Raw genomic sequence first — 25,379 nt, forward strand, 5'->3', positions numbered from 1 at the left:
CTACCTGTTTTTGGAACGTCATTACACAACTAGACGTGCGGAGCGGTATGCAAAATACTGTACCAGGGAGATGAGCGAGCCAACCGGGTAGCCAAACTTAAAACACCTCTTCTGAGGCAACAAGATTTCTTGAAGAAAGCATTCAAAAAATGAATGTGGCGGTCTACGTGGTCAGTGACATGATTGCTACAATGATTAGCGAATGTGGTAACTCAAAATACGCAAATTAGACTCAATTACAAAACATGTTCTCCAGAAATAATGGATATATAACAGGCCCAGTAGTCCAGTGGTTAGCACCTGGGCTTCACAGTGCAGAGGTACCGGGTTCGATTCCAGCTCCGGCCTCCCTGTGTGGAGTTTGCATGTTCTCCCCGGGCCTGTATAGTCAACTGCCATCCATGTCTTGACCTATTTTCTGTGGTGTTAACTTACTATAATTGGACCACATTATTTAAAAGTGAGACAGCACAGTAGACAGTTATTTAGCTTTTTTTTTTTTTTTTTAATAAATACTGTCCATGATGTGTATGACACATGTAAACGTAATAACGGTGATGATGAATACAATTCCAACACAATACGTACATAAATATAACTGGTGTATAAAATTTGGAAAAATACGCATTTACATTCATAGCAAACATTACTCTCATTAATTACATCAGAGCTCAGCTCTTTGCAAAATACAGTTCATATTCAAAGAACAACAATCCGCGCTTGAATACACAAGAAGCCCTTTTTGAACAAAAACAAAAAAAAATGTGAAGCAACTTGCACATGTTAAACTCGCACATTTTCCTGCAGCACACTGCAATTTATTTATCGGCCTGCTTTTCAGACGAGGATGCAATGAATGCACAGAAGACATCTGAAAATGAGGCACCCAAGAGCAAAGTGAAAAAAAGTCAATACATTGTTTAAAAGCACTGAAAACGTAAATATAACTACATTAAGATTGTTATCACCAGTGTTTATGATCATTATTCAGTGACAAAAATAATGTATGTCAATAGCGGGTAACCGTCACGATTCATTACTTACGCTGAAAGCTGGCAACTGGTTGCACTTTTCATCCCTTTTTGGACATTCGTAGCATAACAAGAAATGACGATGGAGTGTGGTTTGGTTCTTATTGCATGAGTTTTCTGAGGAGGAGATATGATAAGCCTCCTGTACGTAGTGCAATGTAATAATCGTTATTTACTGTTTAGATACAATGTTGTGCTTTGAATTTCTCATCTGTTATATTGTTACGTGGTACCGCTTGAAAAAGTGATCTGGACAGCGGTATAATATTACAGCGTGTTAGTATTACACAGAAAGCAAGCATAGCTTCAAGCTCCAGTGTCAAGTGACCTCAGAGTAAAGTACCGGTACTGCGTAGGCCGAGTGGGATACGTGTTACTTGGGAGCAGATTGGACATTTTTTGTTTTTCCACCACTAGAGGGCGCTTTCGAAAGAGACCGTGGCTCTTTTGCAGCTCTTTTCAAGGCGGTCTTGGGTGCCTGAGCTCCTGCCGCCGTCCTCTGCCAGTCTTCTAGTTTCTTTGCGGTGACGGCCCCTTTCTTACTTGCCCCTAAAACATGTTTCTCGGTACCTGCCGCTTTAACCACACTGGGTTCCTTCTTAACATCGGTCTCAGAGTTGGTTCGAACTCGACTTTTCCTCGCCTGACCTTTACCGTTTGGGTTTGATCCCAATTCCCGGGTTTGTTTTCGAGCATTGCCTGCAGCTTGCATGTGCCTAAGATGGCCTGTTGAGGGGCTCACTGGGATCTGGGCTCCACCTCCGCTTTGTGCTCCTTGGTTCCTCCCTTCTTTGGTGGCTTCTTGCGTTTCGCTGCAGCTCCTCTTCACAGGCGCCCCCGGTCTGGTTTTACGCTCCAGCAGTGGGCTGAGACGCGAGTGGCGCTGGTACGCGTAGGCGGAACAACTCCCGTTGCACAAAGGGTAGCGAATGTGACAATGTGGGCAAACTAACGGGCGGACCTGTGCGGCAGCGGACGCTGGTGACGGCGGATTGATCAAATATGGGAAGGCTCTCTGGCTGTGCCGCGGCCCTTTTGGGGAGTTAAGTCGAGATGATGGAGCCGTATGAGGTCTCGGTGAGTGACCGGATGCGGCCTGAGGCCTCGCGTGTCTTCCAGGTGGGCGGCTGCTCTCAGCCTGAACGGTTTGAATTTGGAGCCACTCCAACTGTAGGAGTCTCTCGAGGAATCTCTCCAAAGCCCCCACCGGTTTAGGCCTGGGGGCACCACGACCTTCTGTATGAAGAAACACCGCTAGCTGTCTAAGGCTCCAGGTGTTGAAAGGTGGCGGAAGAAAATCCGGGTAACAGTGGGCGGGTGTCTCACTCTCGTCTTCATCATCTCCATTCCCATGAGGTCCCGGGATGTCCAGTGGGAAGTCATTCGAGTTTATGACCTCAGCTCGCAGGTTTAGATTAGGAAGCGTACAAGGAGTACAAGGTGATGGCAGCACAGGCAGCCTCTCGGAGTCAGATAGGTCACTGGCACTGTCGCTGTCGTCAACTTTGTAGGGGTCCTGAAGGGCCTCTGGTATAGGGGCTGGGGAATGCGTTAGCGGGTGCTCCGGCATGTGTCGGAGGCCTGATATGGGGGACAGGGGGAGAGAGAGTGCGCGTCGATTCTTGCACGCCCCTCCATGATTCTGCTGTAGCTCAGTGCCGCATGGTGACATCCGTTGATGGGTTTTCCTTTCCTCATTTCGGTGCACACTCGAATGTTGGCCAAGTTGAGGTCTTGCATCTTGCGCTTCTGCCGGGCTGATAGAAAGACGGATGCGGAAAAGCTTGTGAGCATTCAGTTGATTGACTGTATCCGAAACACAACCTTTGGTGAAAATACAAAGTCCATACCTGGCGAGTTTGTTTGTGTTCCGAAAGGTGCCAGATTTCAACTTGGAACTTCTCGGCTGTGAACCCTGTGAAACCAAACCTCTTTACATTGTACGGTTTGCAATAATGTGAAAGTTAAATGTTTATTTTCATTCAGTCATTTTCTGATCCGCTTTATGTGGTGGTGGTGCTGGAGCCTATCCCAACCGTCTTCAGGCAGTAGGCGGAGGACACCCTTAAGCGGCTGCCAGCCAATCGCAGGGCACACGGATGAACAACCGTCCACGCACACACACACAAGTAGGGACAATTTTGAATGTTCAACCAGCCTGTCATGCACGTTTTTGGAATGTGGGAGGAAACCGAAGTACCCGGATGAAACGCACGCCCGGGCCCGGGGAGAACATGCAAACTCCACACAGGGAGGCCCTACGGTACCTCTGCACTGTGAGGTCGACGCGCTAACCACCTGATCACCGGGCCGCCCACGTTAAATCTCATCCATTGTATCATTCATTCATTCATTCATCTTCCGTACCGCTTGATCCTCACTAGGGTCGCGGGGAGTGCTGGAGCCCATCCCAGCCATCTCCGGGCAGTAGGTGGGGGACACCCTGAATCGGTTGCCAGCCAATCGCAGGGCACACATAGACGAACAACCATCCACGCTCACACTCACACCTAGGGACAATTTTTAGAGTGTTCAATCAGCCTGCCATTCATATTTTTGGAATGTGGGAGGAAACCGGAGCACCCGGAGAAAACCCACGCAGGCCCGGGGAGAACATGCAAACTCCACACAGGGAGGCCGGAGCTGGAATCGAACCCGGTACCTCTGCACTGTGAAGCTGACGTGCTAACCACTGGACTACCGGGCCGCCTCATCCATTGTATGAAAACAAAACAGCATTTCAGTCAACTCATGCATATCTAGCTAGCTCTTATTCACCAGGCTGTCAAATGGCTTCCCAAGTTGATAATTAACAAATATCCATCAGCATCTCCTGATTTAGACCCCCACCCCACCCCACTCCAAATGTTGTCGGTGTTGTCTGTGTTACATATTTGACATCTAGTCACCTGCTCTACTGTTCCCACGATTTGGTCCTGAGCGGGTCCCGGCAGGCCACTTTTCATTTGGCCGACTGCTTTCTTCATCTTCTTACCCTTCTTTAAACTGTGCAAACAAAGATCGGTCATCTCAACATGCGCCCGACACAAATCCAACGAACCCCTCAACTTACACAAGTTTAGCACGGTGGATTCAATGTCCTACCCTGTGTTTGGTCCGCTATTTTCGGTGTTTTTGACGCGCATCTTCTCTTTGGAAACGACGCGTTTCATTGTCGTGGATGCTGCGCGCTCTTGTATGATGGGACCCATGTTGTAGTTTTGCAGCGGTGATGGTCATTGGACTCTATCAAGTAAATTCACACTCTAGCGAAAAAAAAAATCAAAATGGTCTATCGAATCAGATGTTCAGCTGTAGGAATAAGGATGTTAACACCCATTTCTGGAAAAGTACTGCAATGCATCATGCGTCAATGAAGTCAGCTGCCTCTGCCGAGCGCGTTGCCGCCGTCTTCCCACTCATTTTAGTCTCTTCTCTGCTGCAACACATCATCTTGGATTTCATTGAAACAGTGGCACAACAGACGTGTATTCCTTTTGTACATCTCCACAATCGCAATTATAAGATAAATAACTCGGTCACGCGGGTTACTCGTTTTGGTTGTCTCGCCTTCCCAGCCAGTGACAGGTTTGTTTACCTGCCAGTGACTGGCTCACTGCTAGTTGTGACGTACACCGTCCATGTGCATTATGGGACTTGTAGTTTAAGCTTTTCAGGCCTGGCTTTTAAAGCAAACATTACAGCCATGTTAGTTCGTGCGCTTCCGGTTGCTCAACAACGACGTTCGATCAATTGAGCAGAGGAAGACAGGCGCCAGAAACCATGTTATATTTGGCTTGAGTAGGAGCCACAGATTGCAAAGTCACTCGAATTCCCAGAAAACATCAGTTCAAGTGCTCCTTCCCTAAAATGCTGCACGCGCGAGAACTGCTCATCATCGAATTTATCTTGTATGATGTTTACGGGGCGAAAGTGACAGATCAAGTCGTATTATTGTCGCCGAGGGCTATCATACAGCAATTGAAGATCAAGTCGGGACTGCAGCCTGAAACATAAGCACGATTTTTCTCTGGTGAGATAAAGTTTACGTCTTTTTTTAACGAATTTATTGAGGCACGACTTCAACACGCAGCCTTGCGCGAACTCGTCGAATACACGCCCACCGGTCATTTCCTGCTTTTCGTGTTTTGTTTTCATATGCACGTCTATACTCCTGCTATTTTTCCGTCAGGTTTGGACCATCACAGTGCATTTCAGGAGAAAGTTATTTCGATACTAAAAACGGAAGAAAATTCCGGTCCCCATTTCCATATCTTATCCCAGCTGACATTGAGTGAGAGGCCGGGGTTCGGTCGCCACTCAATCAATTCGTAGGACAGACAAACACTCAAGACGTTTACATCGATTGACAGTTTAGACTTCGAGATTTATTCTTTCGAAGAAAAAATATTCACACATGCCGTAGGGACACATACAATAGTCAGTGTCAAAATATACTTCCTAATCAGAGAAAAAATAATACATGTGTTTGTTAATAAAGCCCAATTGCAATTTTCACTTCTGTATTCTCCATGCATGCATCGCACCACACTGTCCCTAACAATGTGTACGGTATGTACAGTCGGACAGAATAATTAATGTATACACACATCAGGAAAAGCAAAACTTACCATAAATACTTTTTGAAAAGTTTCATACCTTTTTATATTCATTTATTTATGCTAATTTTCAATAGTACCGGGCGTATTCGAGCCACAAAAAAAAGTACAAAACTATAATTTTGTACTGTAGTGTGTGTTTTGAGGCTGACCCCTTCCTCATTTTAGACTGTTAAATTGAATTTAAACTATATAATATTTAATTCGAATAATGTATGGCTTACACATAAATACAGTAGAGTCGAATGATTGCCAACATTCTTTGCAGGTGAGCACAGCACTAGTTCACTGACGCCATGGACAGAGGGTGGTTTATTGGACAAGAGAAGATTTTGCCGACAACATCTGAACAGGAGACACATTTGCCAAGTGCTTCTAGATTATTGTCAAAGCCCTGTATGGCCATCAATCTGAATGACTTGCTGCGACAAGTAAAAAGTGATGTGGAGAAGAAGCCGATTCCTATCCGTCCACCAGGTCCTCGAGTGCCACCGCCAAGCATTCGGGACGTCCACACTCTATTATGTGAACCTGTACCAAAATCCATCATCCGTCAACGCTCACAGTCTCTGCCACCTACCACAGAAAAGAGAAGAAAATGCAGACATTTTGGTGTACGATTTATTGACTCTCTGGGCCTTGATCTGGAGAATATCAAGTTTTTCAAATCCGGAGATGAACCATCCGTACCACATCACGTCAGTTTTAGATTGCTGATGGCTGCAGAGTTGGCCGATGGAAACCATTTGGAGATATCCTTGCCTTACTTACAGCCACTTTTTGACCAACACACCGGCGATCATCCAGGATTTTTGCATCGTCTTCTCAAGCACAAAGTGTGTCTCGAGAGAGTCCTATGTTTTGAATTCGGTGTGATCGGAATTGCCCAAGTGCTGAATCTGGATTTTGAGAAAGACGTAACTGCTCGCTATTCATTTACAGAGTGGAAGAGCTGTGCAGAAACTAAGGCCTCATGGATCTCTACTAGCTCAAAGATGTGTGAAGGAGGAAGTCAACTCACTTGTGATGTGTTCCGTTTCCACTTGCCTGTCCCTCCATTCCTGCAGCCTGGGGCTCTGTTAGAATTTGCCATCAAGTACAAGGTTTGTGGAGTTGAATACTGGGACAATAATTTTGGAGAAAATTACAAGTTACTTTGCCATCACTACAAGCACACTGTCCCCAAAGAATGTGAGGATAGCATGGTTCACTTTTTTTAGGATGCGGCGTTCAGGCACAAAAAAATGAAAAGCACACTTATTGAAAATGAATTGACTTTCTTGTGACATTGACAGGTAGGTGACTTTTTGCAAATACATGAATAAAAATACAACGATGATTTGTTGTTACGCATAGACTGTGAATGAACTTTTGACATGAGAGAAATTAACACTAACATCAAATGGATTTTTATCTGTCAGCAGCTTCCAAAAGTTAATTTTGTGTCTTTTTAAATTGCACTTTGATTTCAACTTTCACTTTTGTGTCTTTTTCTATTGTGGTATTTGAATTGCACAAGAAAGCACATGAATGTTTGGACTTTCATTGGAAAGGAGGTTCACGAACTATTCCATTACAGTATATTGAAAAGGAAGTGATCGCCAAATCTTAGCAAACCCGAATGCCAAATGTGTGTCTTAGGGGGTAATATTAAAAAAACATTCTTTTGTCATGTGTTACTACAAACCATAAATAATGTCTATTTTGTGTAATAAAGATGTGACCAAATCTCTGGTGTTTATTTTTCAGTAAACTGCACTGTTTACATCCACCATACAGAGTAGGCTACATTACTCTGGTGAATTATGACTGGCTGACAGTGCTCGGATTCACATTTTGTATTTGAATTTTGTCTTGATGGTTCTGAAAATATGATGCAGACGAATTTGGGTATCATGCATATAAATATGGGTCAGTCAAGATTTGGAGGACATTTTACATCCCACCCATACAATTTTAACTAATCCACATATAAATACTAGAACATGCAGTTTCTGAGTACTTTTTAAAATTGAAACCAGAGCTATAAAACTACGAGAATATAATACTTGAAAATAGTTTTTAAAATACCAAATATATTTGAAGTACCCCCCAGAAAGCCATTTTTTCTCTTGTCCCAATGCCCCCTAATGACCAAATATAATTTCAAATAAAACAGTTAAAATGTAATTTTTCGATATAATTTGTTTCATTGCTGTCACTTGTTACTCTGGTTTAATAAGCATAATATTTTGATTCGGAATTATTGTTCATAGGCAGTTTGGTGGTTGACAGATTAGTAAGGCTGCCTCAGAGCAGTGGGTTCAAATCCGACCCCAGCCTGTTTGCATGTTCTGCCCTCTGTGCCTGCGTGGGTTTTCTCCGGGTACTCTGTTTTCCACCCACATTCCAAAAACAAGCACGGTAGGTTGATTGAACGCTCTGAAGATCTCAATAAAAATAAATTGTTTAAACTCAGGAAAGAAAATAAAATTATATTCATTTAAAATCAGTTGCGGTACGTTCTACTTTTGGGGAATCATCAACACGTATGAGTGAGGGGTTATTCATGGTATCGCAAAAAGGTTTTGGGGTAAACAACATAAAAAATGTTGGTAATAGCTGTTCGAAACCAATCCATCTGTACTGCCTGACGTTCTCGGTGGCCTGGGTCACTAGTCGGCGCTCGGCGCGTGTATAGCGTGCACCGGCATTTTGTGATTGGTGCACTCTGAATAATCGAAAGGGTTTCAATAGCGCAACAAGTTTCCGAACGGTTGAGGTGAATCAACGCAACGGGTGCCCTGGACTAATTCCCGAACGTACCCTCGGTTTAACAACTACCCGGATGTTGGACTCGCCGCAGGCCATTGGGAAATTGCCACCTGTTTATTGGACGACATAATTTGGCGGTTGTACACTTACTAGACTGGAGGAGTGAGAAGGAGTGAGAAAACTTGCCTCGCGGACATCTTACAACACAGTGTCGCTGTCGCCGTTTTAGTTGTAGTTCACCTCACTGTTGTAAGTTTATTTATTTTGCGTGCTCTAAACACGAAGCCTTTTGATGACCGCGTGCCATGTTTAGCTTGCTAAGAGACTTTTAAGGTAGCTAGCCTAAACCAACTCTTGTCTGTGCCAATGTAGCCTCGTTGCCCCTTGTACATACTGAGGGTCGATACATTGACATTTTGTAACGGTTTTCTTTTATATCATCAGTTCTCAGCAAAACATGACAAAGGGTTTACAGTGAGTCGTTTTCGCGGTAGATAGCAGAAAGTTCACACGTTTTTGCTTTCGTTTGACATTTTAGGAAGACACAAAAATGGTCAGCAACTTTTACATGCAAACTTAATATGACATCGAAACTTGAAGGTTTTCTGAAGTTGGCTGGCTTCACTGTCTGTACATGTGTCCCTCCACTTCCCCCCTCCAGATGTTTTGAAGATAAAACAAAATTCCACTGAAACAAGAGGAATGGACTTCGAGGTACAGTACAACATGTCATGTTGTATACTGCAGTGACATAGCACCACCAAACAAAAATGCTACAAAAAACATATCCAGTGGTCCCTTGTTTGTTCAGTTTGTTTCTTGACCACGTTTTATGACCATTTCACCACAGTAACATATGCCAGTAATCTGTTGCAGCAAAGCAAAACAGACAAAATACTGTCACATGCTTAATAAAAACAAACAGACAAAAATGTCAGAATTGTACTTTACACAAGCATACAGCAATCACATCATTCAACAAAATGTACAGAATTACAGTGTGCGTCATTCAGTGCCTTGGCCACCATGGAGCAGAACGGTACATATGGCCGTATTGCGTATCCAAGGAGATTTTCTGAAGTAACATAGGAGACGTCTGTCACAACAAAGCAGCAATATTAGTAATTTTACACCGAGGATAAATAATGTAAGCCTGTGAGTATTTTTCTCAAATCAAGAGTTTCTCGTTCTTAAATCCACATTGTACATTGCACAATAGCATAACAAATCTTTTTATGTAGGTATGCATTTATTTATTCATTCGTTCGCTCATACATACAGGTACATATGTGGCGTAGCATATATGCCCCAAATCTATGTTATCACCCTGGCGAGAATATTTGTCTGCTAAACTACAAAACAACTACAAGTTTAATGAAGCAATGGTGGAGACACAATGACAACAATAGAAATATTTTTTTTTTGCAGTTGGAGAAAGCAATCACTGATGCACTGAAGAGCAGAAATCTGACAGCTCTGAGAGGATTTCTGCAAAACAACACAAATGAAGCACTCAAATGTTCTGCACAGTTTCTCAAGAAATTGGATGATCTTATCACTTGGGTCTGCTAGTTTACATTCTGTCTTTTGTAATGGATGCTGCGGTCCAGGTTTTGGGTTGGACACTCAGTGAAACCATATGTATTTTTTGAACAGAGCTTGGATGAAAAAAATTTCAATGCTGCCTGTGTAGCCTTTGCGGTCCTGCATAATTGTGGGAGGAATCTGAAATTTCCCACAGGCAGTCAAGGAATATCAGGAATAATAGATCAAGGCTTGATCCAGAAGATAAGTCTATTAACTATAAGCATACGGTAAATAGCCGGATACATAGAAGCGAAACACTGATTAATTCTTCAGATTTTTGTGCACATGTTTCAGTGGTTGAACAAATGCAAGCAACTGTGGATTCAGCACGGCCCACAAAGGGATAAATCCTTGTGCATCCTGTCACAGGACTTCTTTGATGCTGTAACGGTGAGAGAGTGTCTGAAAAGCCAGTACATTGTGCTTCCACATATTCTAGTCCATAGTATTTAAGTGATTAAATTGCTTTTGTGACAGATGATCCATAAGGCATCCAACGAAGGTATGTGTGGGTAATGCCTTTTTGTATTGTTTCATTCTTTACGTTAATGTAATCTAGTATCATTTTTTTGGGACATTTGTGGAGAATGTGAACCTCACACTTGACTCCTGATCACATTGATAACGTCATTATAACTTTTTTTCCCCCTGTGCATAGTACAATATATTAACAGACATCCAGAAAAGACGTAATCATTTTTCGAATTTTAGCAATTCCGTGATGATTTTGAATGGCTGATATGCCTCCATATATATATTTACAGCAATGGTGGGAATCCAATCCTTCATGTATTCTGTCGGCCAGTTGGTAAACGATGCCAGAGTTTGCATCATCGTCAGAAAAGAGGTTTGACTTGCCAATTTTGATGAGTATTAACTTTTGCCTCATTGCATGCTCTTCAATCCAATAATGTCCACACAGGCAATTTATGCATTGAACATCATTTTGAAAAAAATCACAGTGTCACCTGAAAAGGAAACAATCCTGACCTCACAGGAAGCTTCAGATCTGATGTATGTGAAAATATTTCAAGGTGTTTTTACATTTAGTAAAATGACATTTAATTATGTCCACTCTTCTTGCTCGTCATAATTGCATAGGATGAACCTGGCTGGTCAGATAATGCAGTGTGGGGGTAAAAAGTTGTTTTAAACACCATCTTCCCACATTTTATCCATGCACACATTCCAAACTGTACAACAAAATCTCCGTGTCAGATTACGATTTACAGGTTGCTCTGATTGAGGTATTATTCCGAATGACCACCCCTGACCGGAGAAAGAAGCTGGCGGCCCACTGGTTCAGCACAGCTCAAGTAGCCTGTGCCTTTGACCAAATCCACCCTTCAGAGTTTGAGGCGGTAAAGCATTCATTATGCCCGTGTTTCCCAACCTTTATCAAGCCACGGTACATAGATTGTATAAAATTGATCAAATGTGAAGAAAAAAATGATAAGTGGGTTAATTGTGTACTTTCTGCCATTGAGTGGAAGAGCATTTAATACCTGTTCTGCTACAGGAAAGAAATATGAGCAAAGGCCTATGGTTCCAAAAAGATGACATTTTCAGGCCAATTTTGATGATTTTCCGTGGCGCACTTGATGATCTCTCACGAATTACAAATGTGCCACGGCACATTGGTTGGGAGTCACTACATTATGGTTATTATTGGCATTTACGGTTTACGGCACTACCTGAAATGCATTGTGATTGGAATCCCACTCTCGTTTTAGGATTGTCGAACGTTTCTGACCTTCGTGAATGGATTACAGGGAGACAGGCGAAGGTACAGTTCTGAAATAAAATGTCACTGTCCAAGATGTGTTTTCACAATTGCGGTCTTAAAAGTGGTAAATTAAATAGTATCTAATGTGAAGGCTTCATTTGATCCCAAGCTAGAAATTTGTTTCAGTAACAATAGCCAAAATAGGCAACACGGCGGTTCAGCAATTGGCACATCTGACTTACAGCTCTGAGGTACCAGGTTTGAACAGCTTGCATCATATTCATGTTTGAGCTATGTTGTTTCAGTAACAAAAGTCTTTTGGCCATAAAATGGAGATATACTTGGGGCATTTTTTGCCGAAAAATTTTGTTGACCAAATTTTTAGTGCATCCCTGGTGAAGACGCATAGAAACATGACACCTTCAAACGAGGATAATGGACCAAGCCAGCCACAAATAGCGAAAATCCACATGAAATTGACGTCCAATGAAAAGGAGTAGGAAAAACATCAAAAGAAAATCAACATGGAGAAAAAAAAACGTTTTAATGGTTGAACAAAAAAAAAATCTGAGCGTGTCAATTCGCAGGTGCTAACCCATGATTATGTAGGGCATGAGCGACGAACCGTGATATCGTGAGAGTTCACTGTGTTCACCTTTTCATTTACTCCTTCCTTGAATGGTGATTATCAACGGATGTTGCAACCATGATGTGTTTGTTTCACCTCAAAATGTCCTCTCACCTGCAGAGTGAAGTCGTACCCATGCTTAGAGGTGTATCTGGACAATTTTAAGGTCTGTAGCGGTGGCTCTTAATTATGTCTTTGTTGAGCACATTCTAACATAAAACCCTGGTTAAAAAAGGTGATGATAATTTGTCTCTTTGATGTTTTTTGTTTAATGCCAGCTTTTGAAACCTGCTGACGACAAACTTGACCAATTCTGGATTGACTTCAATCTTGACAGCCAAAGCATTTCTTTTTATTTCTCATTTGCTGATGAAAAGTCTCCGGTAAGTCAAGACGTCATTTTGTCTCATTTGTTGTATATATCTGAAGGAATGACTATTGGTATCCTCATGATGTAGGCAGGTCTTTGGGATTCAATCAGTGTCCCAGAGAATGAAATTCACAGCTACACTGTTACAGGTACATTGTATATAATTACAGACACAAGAATTGAAAAACATCCCTTGAATGACTGAAAAGTGGCACAGTTTGGATTTTTAACTAGTTTATTACATTTTTTTAGCAATGTAAAGGGGAAAAAACTGTACATAATGCGATATCCTTAGATGGAGATAACGCTTCTACCAAAAGTGTTTAAAAATCTTATTTCTAAGTTTCAATTTGAAGCATTGCATCTTCTGAGAATGTCTTCCATACGAAAGTAAAATTGATACTGCTTGACATCAGTCACTGGATTCAGTTGAAGTGAATCGTAAATCGAATTGGGCCCTTGCGAATTAAATCGATCTTGGAAATCTGAATCAATACTCTACCTATTAGTGTACCACTGAATTAGCATCTGATTTGTTGTGTATGTGTGTTCATTTCCTCCAGCGAAGGGAACAAAACAAATTTTACAGTTACAGCTGTGTGAAGTGGTCATAGCAAGTAGCGTCAAAGGATCAAGGATCACCATCAGCTTCTGCTCGACGTTGGACATCCTGCAGACTGTTTGTTGCATCTATGGACAAAAAAAGAACAAAGTAAAGCAGATATGCACGCACATTTCTTAGCACGCAGATAAGGTCCTGCCCACCAGTAGAAAAAAAATGTAGGACAGCATTTGTTTTTAGGATTTAATTGACTTAATTCCTCAATCTGGTAAATCCAATTTGCGCATTCGGCAAAACTGATGAAAGCACTTCCTTTCAGCACGGGTACACGATGGAGCCTTTTAGCAGGGGACACAACATTCATAGGAACTTTAAATCGACAGGTTTTTTTTTTCGGTTTGTTTTGCACACAATCTCTCCAAGAACAACCAAAGGTGACAGAATCTGATATTTGGGCCTTGTTTGTGTTATTTGTATTTCCATAAATAAATGATATCCCATTACATGGATTAGACGTAGAATGGACAACATAGAATAGATATTTAAGAACATTTGGGGAGTTGTTATAACAACAAACAAACTCAAACAAGTCTCCTTGCCCACCAGAGCGCAGTGGGAAAGGCATCCTCTGTCTTCAAGAAACTTAAGATTCTCATTGAAGAGAATAAGTCTAAGGTAAAAGGCGCACTCGACTCAGCAATATTTTTAGAACAAAGATTAAAGTTACGCATGAAAAGACATTATTTGATCCCTTGTTGAAATTGTATATTATAATGACATGGTTTAAACTACTCTGGCGCTGTTCTGGATTTCAAACATAATATCTTTTGAGACAAAGACAAAAATACGTTGGTAGATAATTGTGATATATGTTTGACAACATGATGCTACGCTGATGTCTATGGTCATAGAATGCGTCACTGTGGGAGCTAATTGTGAGTAGAATGAGTAAAGCGGGGGATCAAATAATGATTTCCTCAACTGTGCGCGGCAGACAACTTAGATTGAAGCGTGGTGTGTTGTCACTCTCCAGGAGAGTTTTGTCCCAGAGAGTCAGGTGTCCCTTGGCGACTGTGATGAGAACACTGCCTCATGTCTTGGAACTGCGCAGCAAACATCTTTACAAGTAAGTATTGTACTTAACAGAGTTTTGTCATTTTAAAGAATTTATTCACAATTTTAGTCATTTCTTTGCAAGATCCCAGCCAGTGGGATGCATTCTGGGTTGACCGCCTTCAGAGACAACAGTTCAAAAGGGGGCATACATCAATCAAGTATGTGACACTAAATTGGGGGGGCAACTTGATGAGCATAAATAGCCTTAAATGAAAAACACTCCCATCATTGACACATCCATATCGACACAACAGAATTGTTATCAATTATTGATTATTGATCGAGTGAATAGAGAGCCACTTTGATTGGGCGGCTATCTGCTGTGTACCATCCCACAGTGATCTACAAAGACACATGCGCTCTCTTCGACCTATGCTTTTCTTGAACAATACCAAAGGAAAAGAAGAAAACATTCACACAGTACATCTGCACTTGGCGATAAGCTTATGCTGGGCCCCTCAGTGTTTTTAGGGCATCATTCTTTCAATTGTCACTTGAGGAAATCATTCCCTGGTGCTTACTGCCCATTTGTGTATGTTAGACAGTCCAGCCGAGAACAAAGGGAAACCATCTCTGGAGATGTGTCGTACTTCTGATAAAAACAAGAGTGCTTACCTGGCGGAACGAAAGACCGCTGATGAAACCTTCAAAATTCTCAGGACAGTGCAGGTAAAGGTCTTACTCCGTACCGTTTATATAGGTATGTCATTCTGAGTGGTCATGGAACAAAAGACAAGTATTCACCGTGCATGTAGATCTTATTTGAGAGGGGAGACCAGACTCAAATCGTCACACTAACCCTATGAATTATGCATATACATTTGTCATGTATATGTGCCATGCTATTTTTTAATGCGTACAATTGAAGTGTCATGTAATCATGTACGTACGTGTCATTGAGATTTTGACCGTTCTTGGAATCAGGTGGCTTTAATTTTAGTGACAGCCGTATTTACGCAAACGTTTATTTACCGCTCACGTGTGTCAGACTGATCTGGCTCAGTATGCTGTGACATCTGGCCGTTCGATCCTTTTGATAAATAGTGTGGAATTGGCCCTCACTATGATCATTTAATCAGATCGTAAATGCAAGAGGCTTGATTTGTGTAGCCGGCCCATCTGCCCCCGCAGCGCAGTTGCCAGTGTATCTTGATTTGTTGTGCAGTAGAATGCATTTTTTCAAATCGCAAAGGACCTAAAAGCTTCCTTTTGGCCATTCGATATGCTTTATTTTATTGCTGTAGAATTGGGAGTGAGATAATGCCTCCTCATCTCCTTCCCTGTTTAATGCAGCATTAAAGCTGCCTTACCAAACGACTACCTGTGCTCGTTCCATAGCTCTATTTATGTGCACTTCAAACACCGTGCATCTTGCAATACAATACAAAAACACATCTTTATTTATATAGCACTTTCGCTGCAGCTGTAACACTTAAATAGTAGGGGTGCACCGATCGATTGAGTGGGATCTGGATCAATGCCGGTTTCTCGAATTTTGGGAGGTCGTGATCGGCCGATCTCTTAAAAACGATCTTGTCCGCCCATCTCATCTCCTTCTGCATCGGTCTTAAAAAGTAAGTCGCTGTCAATCCTGAATTAGTGATCAGCCAGAAAATTGTGATTGATGCACCCCTATTAAAGAGCATAAATTTGTGTGAGGCTGCTGTTATCTATGATGAACATTAACAAAATATCACACAGAGTAGTCTACTGAAGAACACCGGCAGTTCATTCTGACAATCTAACAATGTACCAGAACATTACCCAACCATAAACAAACTTGTACCCAAGAAAAGATGCCAAGTGTTGATCTCTTAAAAAAATCATAGCAGCAAAGAAAATAGAATTTTTTGATTGAACTTTATTTCACATGATTTTTTTTTTCTTTTTCATATTTCTTTGGTAGCATGTTCATATTTTGAATGTGGACAGTATAATTGAAAAAAACTTATACAGAGTAACATTTTTTAAGTTCCCGGTACATTAAATTCAAGATGATTTATGAATAACATTCTATCCTGTCGATTTCTGTTCACATTTGCGTCTGAAACTGGTTAGTTTTAGTCGGTTCAATAAATGTTTTGTTCGGCCCTCAAACTAAAGCATGCTTTCAGTTTTTGCCTCCTGTGCTATTGAATTTGACACGCCTGTTTTTGGCAATTCTTTGTTTGCTTCTCCTACAGAACATACCGGTAATAAGAGAACCACAAAGAAGGCTAGCGGGACAGAGGACAGACCAGTCTCAGGGTAGGTAATTGCTTCGCAGCTCAGTCACCAAATCATGTTTTATGTATAACAGAAACATCAGTCTCACTTACACTTCCAGAGGGTTCTGTTGTGCCTGACACACAGCCTTTAACTGAGAGAAACACGTAAGGACAATAATCAAGCTCCGTAGCTCATTGCCCATTTTTTAAAATGTTTTTTGGTTGTACTGCATGCGATACAGTGTGTCTGATCATTCTTCTGTGTTCATCTTGCAGGGGTCAGAGGAATAAACCCTCACTTTCGAAAATACTCAAAAGGCAACCACCCAAAAAAAATCCTCTGCCAAATTCTGGTAATCCATGTGCATTTCAAAATTACATGACTCTTGTCACTTTGCTACTAAAAGCTATAAAGTGTATTGACAGACAAAATCTTGATATTTACACGATTTTAAAAATGCAACTTTGTGATCTTTGTAGAACAATGTTCAAATGTCGCAAAGAAGCAAGAGCGCCCCTTATCTGCCCAAGTGGCTACAGGCTCGAGTAAGGGAAAGCAGATCCATAGCAAACCTACTCGGCACCTGCAACAGGTAATCAGTGAGAGAAGCACAGAGTTTGCGTCCAAAGAGGGTGCCACAGTCATGACATTGATGTCTGATCAAAAGAACTTGAAAGAAAAAAATCCTGGTGGCTCAAAAGATTTGGAGCTGCATATTCCCAAAGAGCTACAACCCCAGGGGAAACGACATGACGAAACAAAGAGCAGAGGCAGGCAATCTTTGGTGGCAGCTTCAACTGAGGCATCTACATCCCGCAAGGAAAGACATTCAAATAATAAGGTATAATATGAGGATGGTAGTTTGTCTCTGTGTGCCCTGTGATTGGCTGGCAACCGATTCAGGGTGTCCCCCGCCTACTGCCCGGAGACAGCTGGGATAGGCTCCAGCACCCCCCGCGACCCTAGTGAGGATCAAGCGGTTCGGAAGATGAATGAATGAATGAATGAATGAATGACTGTTTTCTGTGTTTCGTTAAAAGAAAAAAATGTGATGCAATTTATGTGGTCATGATGATGATTCTGTCCATGTTACAACCCGAAGTCGAATACTCATTTTAAATACCCTGAACATCAACATTTGAGTACTTAAGAGGCCCATATTCTGTTCACTGCAGTTGGTATTGAGAGTTGAAAGCACATCATTCATTTTCAGGCTGAAGTTATGTGGTCCAAACATATTTCATGCATGCGTAGAATACGCAGCAATATTATGACTACCGGTAATCAAAAGTTGTCCATGTTTAAGTTTGACATGCCATCCAGGTGAGCTGTTGCAGATAACTGCAAGCTGGTCATATAATGATACCTTTTTGTCTTATTCATTGAGGGAGCTAAGGAGGCTATAGACAACATGGTGAAATTCATCTCAAACCATTATAGCAAGACTAATCAATGCAATGAGAAAGTTGGAAGCATACATCAGCGCTGGATTCCACCTAACACCAGCAGGTACACATAAATCTTCATTGCATACATTTGTGTTGTTCTGCAAGAATTTAACATAGACGAGATACATCCCTCCGCCGTGTCTTATATTTTTACCCTTGTGTTTGACTTCTAATCCCAGTTTGCTTTCCACTGGTAAAGTAAGTAACCGCTACTTTGAATATTTTATCGCTGAGAGTAACCTTGTTATACATGATTTTCTAAAGATGATTTTTACTCGCTGTAGAAAGATACACAAGCAAAAGAGGTAACCAAATACCACAGTAAGATCACATCAAACTGTCCAAACAAAAGGTGATAACATTTAACAGAAAAATTTGCCCTTTTGGATTCATTGGTTGATTTGACCACTTTTCTCTGTTGTACAGAAATGATGTTTTCGAATTTGGCATTGATGAAGAATTCACCATTGGGGTAAATACAGTGTTTTTCTAACTTATCTGAATGCAATATTATTAACCTGCAACCAGTGTTTGCCACATTATTTTTGTTTAGGAAGTGCAGAATACATTCCTTGGCAAATGTGCCACATCAAGCAAGTATGTTGGCTGAATTTGGGCTGTAATTGTTCTACGTGGTTAATGAATAGAATAGAGAATGGAGTTTGTATTGAAATGTATCATATTTCACTAAACTTTGTTTTTTTGGCAGAGATATCCATGACTCTTCAGTGAACCTTACCGCATCCAGCAGAAAACAACAGGGAACAAAAGTATGTTTCCTTTTTTTTTTTTAACTTTTGTAAATCACAATTTAATGGTCTGTGTACGACGTGTACTTTGTAGGAGAAGCATAATGGAAGGAAGCATCTCGTCAGTGGCAGAGACGATACCAATTCCGCAGATGTCAGCTGGCTGAGAGAGTCAAGCGAGAAAGCCAAACTCAAAATGACATATGCCAGAAATCAACCAATCATATCCAAAACATTTCAGCCTCATAATTCAAGTAGACTATTTGTCTTGTTCCGAATTATACATTATATTAAAATGTTGATAAAACTAAAATGCTGATAACATGGTTCATAAGCATATTTCCATTTTTTTTTCAACATTTCCCATGTTAGAGAAATTCCCGGTTGTGCACCAAAACACCCCAAAACATGGAAAAAGCAATGCAAGACTCAACAAGGTAAGGAAGAGTACAGAAATAATCTTATGATACATTACTGCAGTCAGCCAAAAGTTGTTCACTAAAGCGCAATTCATTTGTAGAAGGTAATGGAAGTGTCAAAGAATGACATTCCAGAAACTGGCAGCGTACCCTTCAGTGGCAGACCCCGGCGAAGTACGGCCTTAGGCAAGACCTATAAAGAGCCAGACACAGATGAGAGCCTGTCAGAATCTGAGAAGCCTCAAGCAACCAAGGTAAGGACCTTTCAGAAACCGTGTCACTTGTTTAAAAAAATATGTTAAATCACCATGCTTTTAACTTTTACTGATATTCTGATTCAGTGAACAGACATTTATATCACACAATGATCAAACGCACCCATACATGTATCCTTCATACTATTTTCCAGCAGGCACGTGAAATTCCTCAACCAAACAAGTCCAGTGTCACAAAAGGTCATGCCCAACAACAGACGCCAAAGTGTCCTCATCCTAACCACAAGACCCCCGCTTCCTCCACCGAGAGGATGCGATGTAAGTAATTTAAGAAATACCGAGACGTGTTGAATTGAAATTTGTTAGATTTGTACTTACCATAAACAAGGACACCTTGGATTTGATCAATGTAGCATAGTTGACTAATGCAAGATAGTGTTTGTATGGCTGTATGTGTATTCCACATCCTTAACATTCAACCAAAATATCGTGACTAAATGTACAGTATCATCTACAGTGTGTACTGTTTACTCCCATTCAGTGGCAGATTTTTTAAAAATCCTTGTCGTGGCCAAGGCTTCTCCTGTCCAAAACAAAACTTGGAAAAACGTTCTCAACAATCAATATCCATTTTTATGTTGAATAAAATCCACATACATGCAATTACTACATTTCTGAGCTTTAAATCCTCCGTCGGCCCTTATGGAATTCTGTCATTTGGAAAATTTCTCCATTGACCAACTCCGGGTCAGAGGGGGACCCCTCCTCTCCGAAGGCGTCTCCCTGCAGCGTTTTCATCTTGTGAAATGGACTTTTATATCATTCTAACTAAGATTGTATATTACAATGTTGTGTCAACCGTTGGCCACTTGGCATCCATTGCAGTCTGGTCATCCTGGAAAGGATGTGCCCCTTCTCAAGGATTCTCATTTTCCCCCAGATATTTTTTTTAGTTTTTCCTTGCCCTCCTGGTGTTTAAGACCACGGGATGTCGTTAATATTTGTCAACAGTGGGCATGTGAAACCCACTGTTTGTGATTATGGGCTATATAAATTAATGTGACTTGAATTCTTATTTTTTTGGAGTTAACATAAAACAGTATGTATGTACTTTATGTACATTATTGTCCATCTAAGACAGCTGTTTGATCATCAGTGCTTATTTTGGACCCTTACAGTCTCTGACATGTCCACCCAGACCCCGGATTTGGCCTTCTCCCCTCTTGTCAACCTACCACTGTCTTCCTCATCAAAGGCGGTAAAACACTGTCTCATGGTACTTATTATCTGTTGGTATTTTCTCATGATTGTTGTCAATTAAAATCTGCTTACAACATGTTCAAGACATTTCAGAACAAAACCTCAAAATGATTTGAGGGCAGTTGCCTGGAATCTGTGTCAGCTTTGTGATATATACACAACTGCCAGATGAAAGTCACTGATGTCATGTGGTGAGGTATTTGACAAAATGTAAAAAAAAAAAATTAAAAATAGGAAAATTCAGACAAATTGTGAAGTTTTGTAGGCTGGCAGCTCTGGAGTCTGCATCACTGCAGATCCGCCTGTCGATCTAATTCCTAAATATGACCTGCGAATTGGTAGGATTGGTAGGATTTCAGTGTGGTAAATTTTGACAAGCACCGTATACACTATTCTCCATGTTACTTTTCTCATGTCACTTTTCACTCGGCATATTTTCGTCCATCATTTTGACATTGCGTTTTTTCCTATGTGTTCCTTCTGTTTTTAGAAAAGTATGAACCAGCTCTCTTCACCTCCACTGTCCGTTTCGCCCCTGTTGACACCCCCAAAGCGGTCCCCCATTTCCGCTTCTTCCCATTCACAATTATCCGGAGCCACCATGAATCCTGAGTTAAATTACAGCTTGAGTCAGGAATCTGCTGTTTCTCAGGTTTCCCTCAGTCTGTCTTTTACCATTGGAGTTCAGCAAAGGACATTTGCCTCACAGGCTGTTTGTCAGAAAACAGAAGTAGGAGCGGTGGACGACTAGTAAGTCACTTTAAAGTAACAGCCACCCACATCTAATACGTTTTTCATCTTGACAGAAAACACCACAATCAAATCAAGATTCTCCTGATACTCTTGCCTCAGGTAACCTTTGATTCAACCAACCTTCTTCTGCATTTCATGCTGCTGCATCCACCCCCAGAGTAATGTCTCTGACGTGTGAAGATGATTGATATTCTGATATTGTAAAGGCTTCTGGAGTGACGAAAGGAAATGTCTGACCCATGGTAAAATTTGCCTTGTTATATTTTGATGAGGAGGACCCAGTCGGAAGCGCCACATCTCCCTGTCCAGTAATTCTGAGGAGAAAGAGAGACCAAAAAGAAAGCGCCTACCGAGCATGAAACCTCGTGTGCTATTCAACTCGTGTAAGAAAAAAATATATTACATTACATACATACATTAATTGCACCAACTTATTTCATACAGTAGTAATTAATTCCTTTATAATCATATAAATGCTACATTCAACTTATGCTAATATGCACTTTAGGAAAGTTAGGCTGGAAAAGTCGGGTCACCATTGCAATACAATTTGGATTAACAAAGGTTAAATAAAAATGAGAATGATTGAACTAAGTCTGAATGAAGTTGAAAAATACCTCCCGTGGGCCTGTGGATCTATCTGTCAACTGCAGGTGCTGAGGAGAACATCGAAGGTGAGATGACCACCTCCTTCTCGGTGATGACAAATCACGTGGACACAGATTGGGCGAATGGAGAGATGGACTTGCAGGATTTAGAGTTACCGGATGTACGAGTTAACCTGAGTAATCTGTCCCCACAACTCACCTCCAAACTAAAGACAAAGTTCCAGGTTGAAAACATGCTACTCTGTTGGATATAATCACTGACTGTATTACTGCTTACTGAATAACTGTTTGAATGGTTTGAAATATTTTTTTAGATTCCGAACGGCTTTAAGTTAATGGACAGTTATTCCAAGGAGAACATGAAGACGGTCGAGCAACACATCTCCTCTCTCAGCACGCAACTTCACAAACACAGGTCAGGTCAGCCAGCATGGACATAGATTATTGTGTTTAAATTACCAAGGAAACATGTTTGAAATGATGCAACGTGTAATGCATGTACTATGGCCAATGGCTGCCGAAGGCCACAATCTTTGTTTCCCTTGAATTTATTTCCCACTTTTTTTTAATTGAATGTTTAAATGATGCGTTTCCCTTCCATGATGTGCAGGACTCAGAAGTTTGAAGATGTCAAGAATGTCTTTCTGCAAGAGATCCACAATCTGGAGCAAGGGAAGGCTATGCTTAATAGCATGGAGAAAAACCTGAATGTATGCTGGCTCTCTCTTATCTACACATGGCACACACCCACATGATCTCATATGTGCTCGCACACACACACACACCCACACACACACACACACACAATGTCTCCTGTCTTGTGAAGTAAGAGTATATGATTTGTTGTGATTTCACCAGTGTGTGATCAGTGTATGTATGGCCTCTTTTGCAGATATGCTTGGAAAGGCAACGCACCTTTTTCCAGTCATATCATGAGCAGGAAACCAAAAGGTAAACTTAGTACTCTGTGGTGCTGTTTAACCGACCGGTGAATTAGTTCTTTAATGCTCAATATCATTCTCTCAAAAGAGTACCGGGTACTTACAATCTGGACTGGGTCCTATCAAGTTGCAGTGCAGTGCAGAGACAGGCGTCTGTTCACTCTTACATTCTCACCGTCACTTAGAGGGAACTGAACCCATGCTGCCCGCACCAAAGTTCACCAAATGTACACGACACTGTCAGTGACATATTGTTCATTTTACAAAGAAAAAAAAAGGCTTAGAACACATTGTCATTTGTTAATTCAGAGATTGTAGTTAAATAGTAGGTGTTTTTTAAGTTCACAAAAATTGAAAAGAGTCCACATTGATTCTACTTAATACTATGTGGTCTCTTTATGATAGGCTGTCTAATACGTCTGTTGTTAGTTCTCTTATCTGGACTGCAACTTGCAACTGCAACAATCAGATTCCAAAGATATGTGATGTGGTATGATTTTGCAAATGCACTTCATTTATCCAATCTACCAGTATTTTGCCATCTTCTAATCTGGTGAACCCCCACTAATCTAGCATTGAGGTCCTGAGGCGAACTCTGAACGACATGCGCTCGAGCCCTGAGTACGAGGAGCCGTTATTCATGTCCCAGGTCTGAAACGGCTTTTAATATAAAATCTTTTATGCCATCTTGTGTGTATCATCCTTTATGAACCGATACCTTTGTAACATTCCTGATCTTCTGATTGCCTTATTGGTGAACTTGTGCCCATCGTGTCACGGCATGCGTTGCCTCCAGGCTAACAGCCTGTCACTGTTTGCAGATGGCGCAGCTTAAAAAAGACATGAAGTCAATCCAAGAGCGCCTCCTCAGAACAATGGTAAGTGACCGTGGCGCCGATGAATCCGTATCACACCAGCGGGGTATTCACGATTGCATTTTGTGTCTCCCACATCTTGGTTTTGATTCGTTTACAACAGAGGTTTAGTGCGAAAGACTTATTCAAACTTCTCCACTCAGTAGAACAATTGCATTTTTCATGTTCATCTGTCCAATTGCAAATCAAAATCCACGAAACTGTCTTGATGTCAAGCGGGACATATTTTAATCAGTCGTCATCATTCTGCCCGTGTGTGTTGTGCAGCATGAGGAGGCCTTGGAAGGTTTGAGGAGAGGTCTGCGTGCCTGGGTCCTTGTTGATTGAAGTTGAAGTTTAAAGTGCAAGCTAAGTGACACCAAGTTTCTGTAATTAAGTAAATAAATAAGTCTTAAGTCCAAGTTAAGTTACACTGTTACTGTTTGGTAATATTATATAAGTGTTTAATACCAGTGTCACTGCTTCTGTTAAGATGCTATATATAAGATTGAAGTTGTTTTTGTTTCACAGATTCTTGCAAATGTAACTTTTTAAATCTAATCTTAGCTGTGCTGCACTTTTTTGGCGTGCAGTCATTTTTGCGACATTAAATGAATTGTTGTTCAGACTTCCATTTGTGTGTGCAAAATTGACAAACCATTCGCAATCAATGGCAGTATTTTATAGTTGAGAATTCCATCAAAATATGGATTCCGGAAGGAAACTCAAGGTTTTTCAACAAATCTATTAAAAAGTCCACATGTTCAGTTCCTTTTAAAAAAAAAATCTAAAAGTTGGATCAGGTAAACGAGTCTTCCTTTTAAGAAAAGAAAAGACAGTATTTTGAAGTCTTGTAACAAAGGTGGTTCTCTTTTCACTGATGTTGACATACTGTTTGTACAGTGAATATCAAATCCATCTCGAGTCAAGTGACACGTTACTCAGCAGTTAAGAAAAAGTGGCCACATGCACGTCTTCTCACGAAATGTCCACTGTACAGTACGAAATCCCCCCCTCACCCCGCAACACTGACTCGTTAACAAAACATATTTATCCTCGTTGCCGCTCATCCTGGGAATCAGAGGACTCCATACTACAATCCTCCCCCACCAGTCCGCTGCCACCCTGAAAGGCCAATGGCCTTCTGAACATGAAGCGGTGAACATCATCTCCTGTCCAAGCAGGAAGAAAGTTAAGACTTGCTGAAGACGGAAAAAGGCCTCCAGGCTTGTCGACAGTGAGCACATTCAGAACATTTCTTCACAGAAGAAACCCCAGGCCCTCATGGCCGGTGGAACCTAAGGAGACAAATGTAAGAAAATTGTAAATTGTGGCAGCCATTATCGGTCGTGCTCTATTTTTAATCCAACAACAATGAATGTTGTTTTCAAACAATACGATCCTCTCTCTGGGTCACTGTTACAACACAGGGCTCTCGTTCCAAACACAAACAAGCTTAGCCAAGGGACACGTTTCCATTTGATTATTTCCTCTCCCTTCTCCTTGACTGCGGCACTTTCATCTATTTTTA

At 41.3% G+C, this 25,379-nt stretch overlaps 4 protein-coding genes across 7 annotated transcripts in view; 2 read left to right on the forward strand and 2 right to left on the reverse strand.

Annotated features, from left to right (window-relative positions):
* Nucleotides 1-481: 481 nt before the first annotated feature.
* fam217ba (family with sequence similarity 217 member Ba) lies at nucleotides 482-4,642 on the reverse strand. 2 transcript variants are annotated; one of them, XM_052051130.1, is made up of 4 exons: nucleotides 4,137-4,642; nucleotides 3,941-4,037; nucleotides 2,882-2,946; nucleotides 482-2,788 (listed from the first exon to the last, which is right to left on the reverse strand). In XM_052051130.1, exons 1-4 carry the CDS (start codon nucleotides 4,241-4,243, stop codon nucleotides 1,405-1,407), a joined length of 1,653 nt encoding a protein of 550 aa, XP_051907090.1. In that variant the 5' UTR covers nucleotides 4,244-4,642; the 3' UTR covers nucleotides 482-1,404. The 2 variants fall into 2 exon arrangements, with proteins under 2 accessions (XP_051907090.1, XP_051907099.1); XM_052051139.1 differs by having other exon boundaries at nucleotides 4,105-4,253.
* A 120-nt stretch (nucleotides 4,643-4,762) lies between these two features.
* Nucleotides 4,763-7,378, forward strand: ppp1r3da (protein phosphatase 1, regulatory subunit 3Da). Its single transcript, XM_052051649.1, has 2 exons — nucleotides 4,763-5,064; nucleotides 5,919-7,378. Exon 2 carries the CDS (start codon nucleotides 5,947-5,949, stop codon nucleotides 6,868-6,870), a length of 924 nt encoding a protein of 307 aa, XP_051907609.1. The 5' UTR covers nucleotides 4,763-5,064; nucleotides 5,919-5,946; the 3' UTR covers nucleotides 6,871-7,378.
* Nucleotides 7,379-8,474: 1,096 nt separating this feature from the next.
* sycp2 (synaptonemal complex protein 2) lies at nucleotides 8,475-24,476 on the forward strand. Its single transcript, XM_052051945.1, has 45 exons — nucleotides 8,475-8,653; nucleotides 9,066-9,118; nucleotides 9,833-9,967; nucleotides 10,061-10,192; nucleotides 10,277-10,381; nucleotides 10,469-10,493; nucleotides 10,756-10,838; nucleotides 10,914-11,005; nucleotides 11,093-11,127; nucleotides 11,210-11,352; nucleotides 11,725-11,777; nucleotides 12,466-12,511; nucleotides 12,624-12,728; nucleotides 12,804-12,864; nucleotides 13,279-13,427; nucleotides 13,884-13,952; nucleotides 14,311-14,403; nucleotides 14,476-14,551; nucleotides 14,935-15,062; nucleotides 16,577-16,640; nucleotides 16,720-16,765; nucleotides 16,877-16,953; nucleotides 17,081-17,193; nucleotides 17,269-17,442; nucleotides 17,989-18,110; nucleotides 18,229-18,247; nucleotides 18,334-18,401; nucleotides 18,476-18,521; nucleotides 18,603-18,646; nucleotides 18,759-18,819; nucleotides 18,893-19,052; nucleotides 19,171-19,235; nucleotides 19,319-19,471; nucleotides 19,627-19,750; nucleotides 20,611-20,690; nucleotides 21,183-21,422; nucleotides 21,499-21,544; nucleotides 21,721-21,828; nucleotides 22,099-22,277; nucleotides 22,368-22,468; nucleotides 22,664-22,763; nucleotides 22,946-23,004; nucleotides 23,568-23,643; nucleotides 23,816-23,872; nucleotides 24,137-24,476. Exons 2-45 carry the CDS (start codon nucleotides 9,107-9,109, stop codon nucleotides 24,194-24,196), a joined length of 3,984 nt encoding a protein of 1,327 aa, XP_051907905.1. The 5' UTR covers nucleotides 8,475-8,653; nucleotides 9,066-9,106; the 3' UTR covers nucleotides 24,197-24,476.
* Nucleotides 24,477-24,515: 39 nt separating this feature from the next.
* Nucleotides 24,516-25,379, reverse strand: part of phactr3a (phosphatase and actin regulator 3a) — a 35,579-nt gene continuing 34,715 nt past the window's right edge. For all 3 annotated transcript variants that reach the window (XM_052051109.1, XM_052051100.1, XM_052051119.1), the window contains one exon: nucleotides 24,516-25,146. In XM_052051109.1, the coding sequence (XP_051907069.1) occupies nucleotides 25,131-25,146 (16 nt within the window). In that variant the 3' untranslated portion in view covers nucleotides 24,516-25,130. The remainder of the gene's footprint in view (nucleotides 25,147-25,379) is intronic.

Source organism: Hippocampus zosterae, chromosome 2 (assembly GCF_025434085.1).
Source record: "Hippocampus zosterae strain Florida chromosome 2, ASM2543408v3, whole genome shotgun sequence".
NCBI lineage: Eukaryota > Metazoa > Chordata > Actinopteri > Syngnathiformes > Syngnathidae > Hippocampus > Hippocampus zosterae.

Bases quoted from the DNA above. Each gene is read 5' to 3' on its own strand.
- ppp1r3da (XM_052051649.1), top strand. From the start codon at position 5,947: ATGGACAGAGGGTGGTTTATTGGACAAGAGAAGATTTTGCCGACAACA.
- sycp2 (XM_052051945.1), top strand. The intron at 13,953-14,310 runs GTAAAAGGCGCA...GTCACTCTCCAG, and splicing joins TTGAAGAGAATAAGTCTAAG to GAGAGTTTTGTCCCAGAGAG. The intron at 22,278-22,367 runs GTTGAAAACATG...ATATTTTTTTAG, and splicing joins AACTAAAGACAAAGTTCCAG to ATTCCGAACGGCTTTAAGTT.
- fam217ba (XM_052051130.1), bottom strand. From the start codon at position 4,243: ATGGGTCCCATCATACAAGAGCGCGCAGCATCCACGACAATGAAACGC. The intron at 2,947-3,940 runs GTGACTAGATGT...TTGGTTTCACAG, and splicing joins TCGTGGGAACAGTAGAGCAG to GGTTCACAGCCGAGAAGTTC. The intron at 2,789-2,881 runs GTATGGACTTTG...TCTTTCTATCAG, and splicing joins AACACAAACAAACTCGCCAG to CCCGGCAGAAGCGCAAGATG.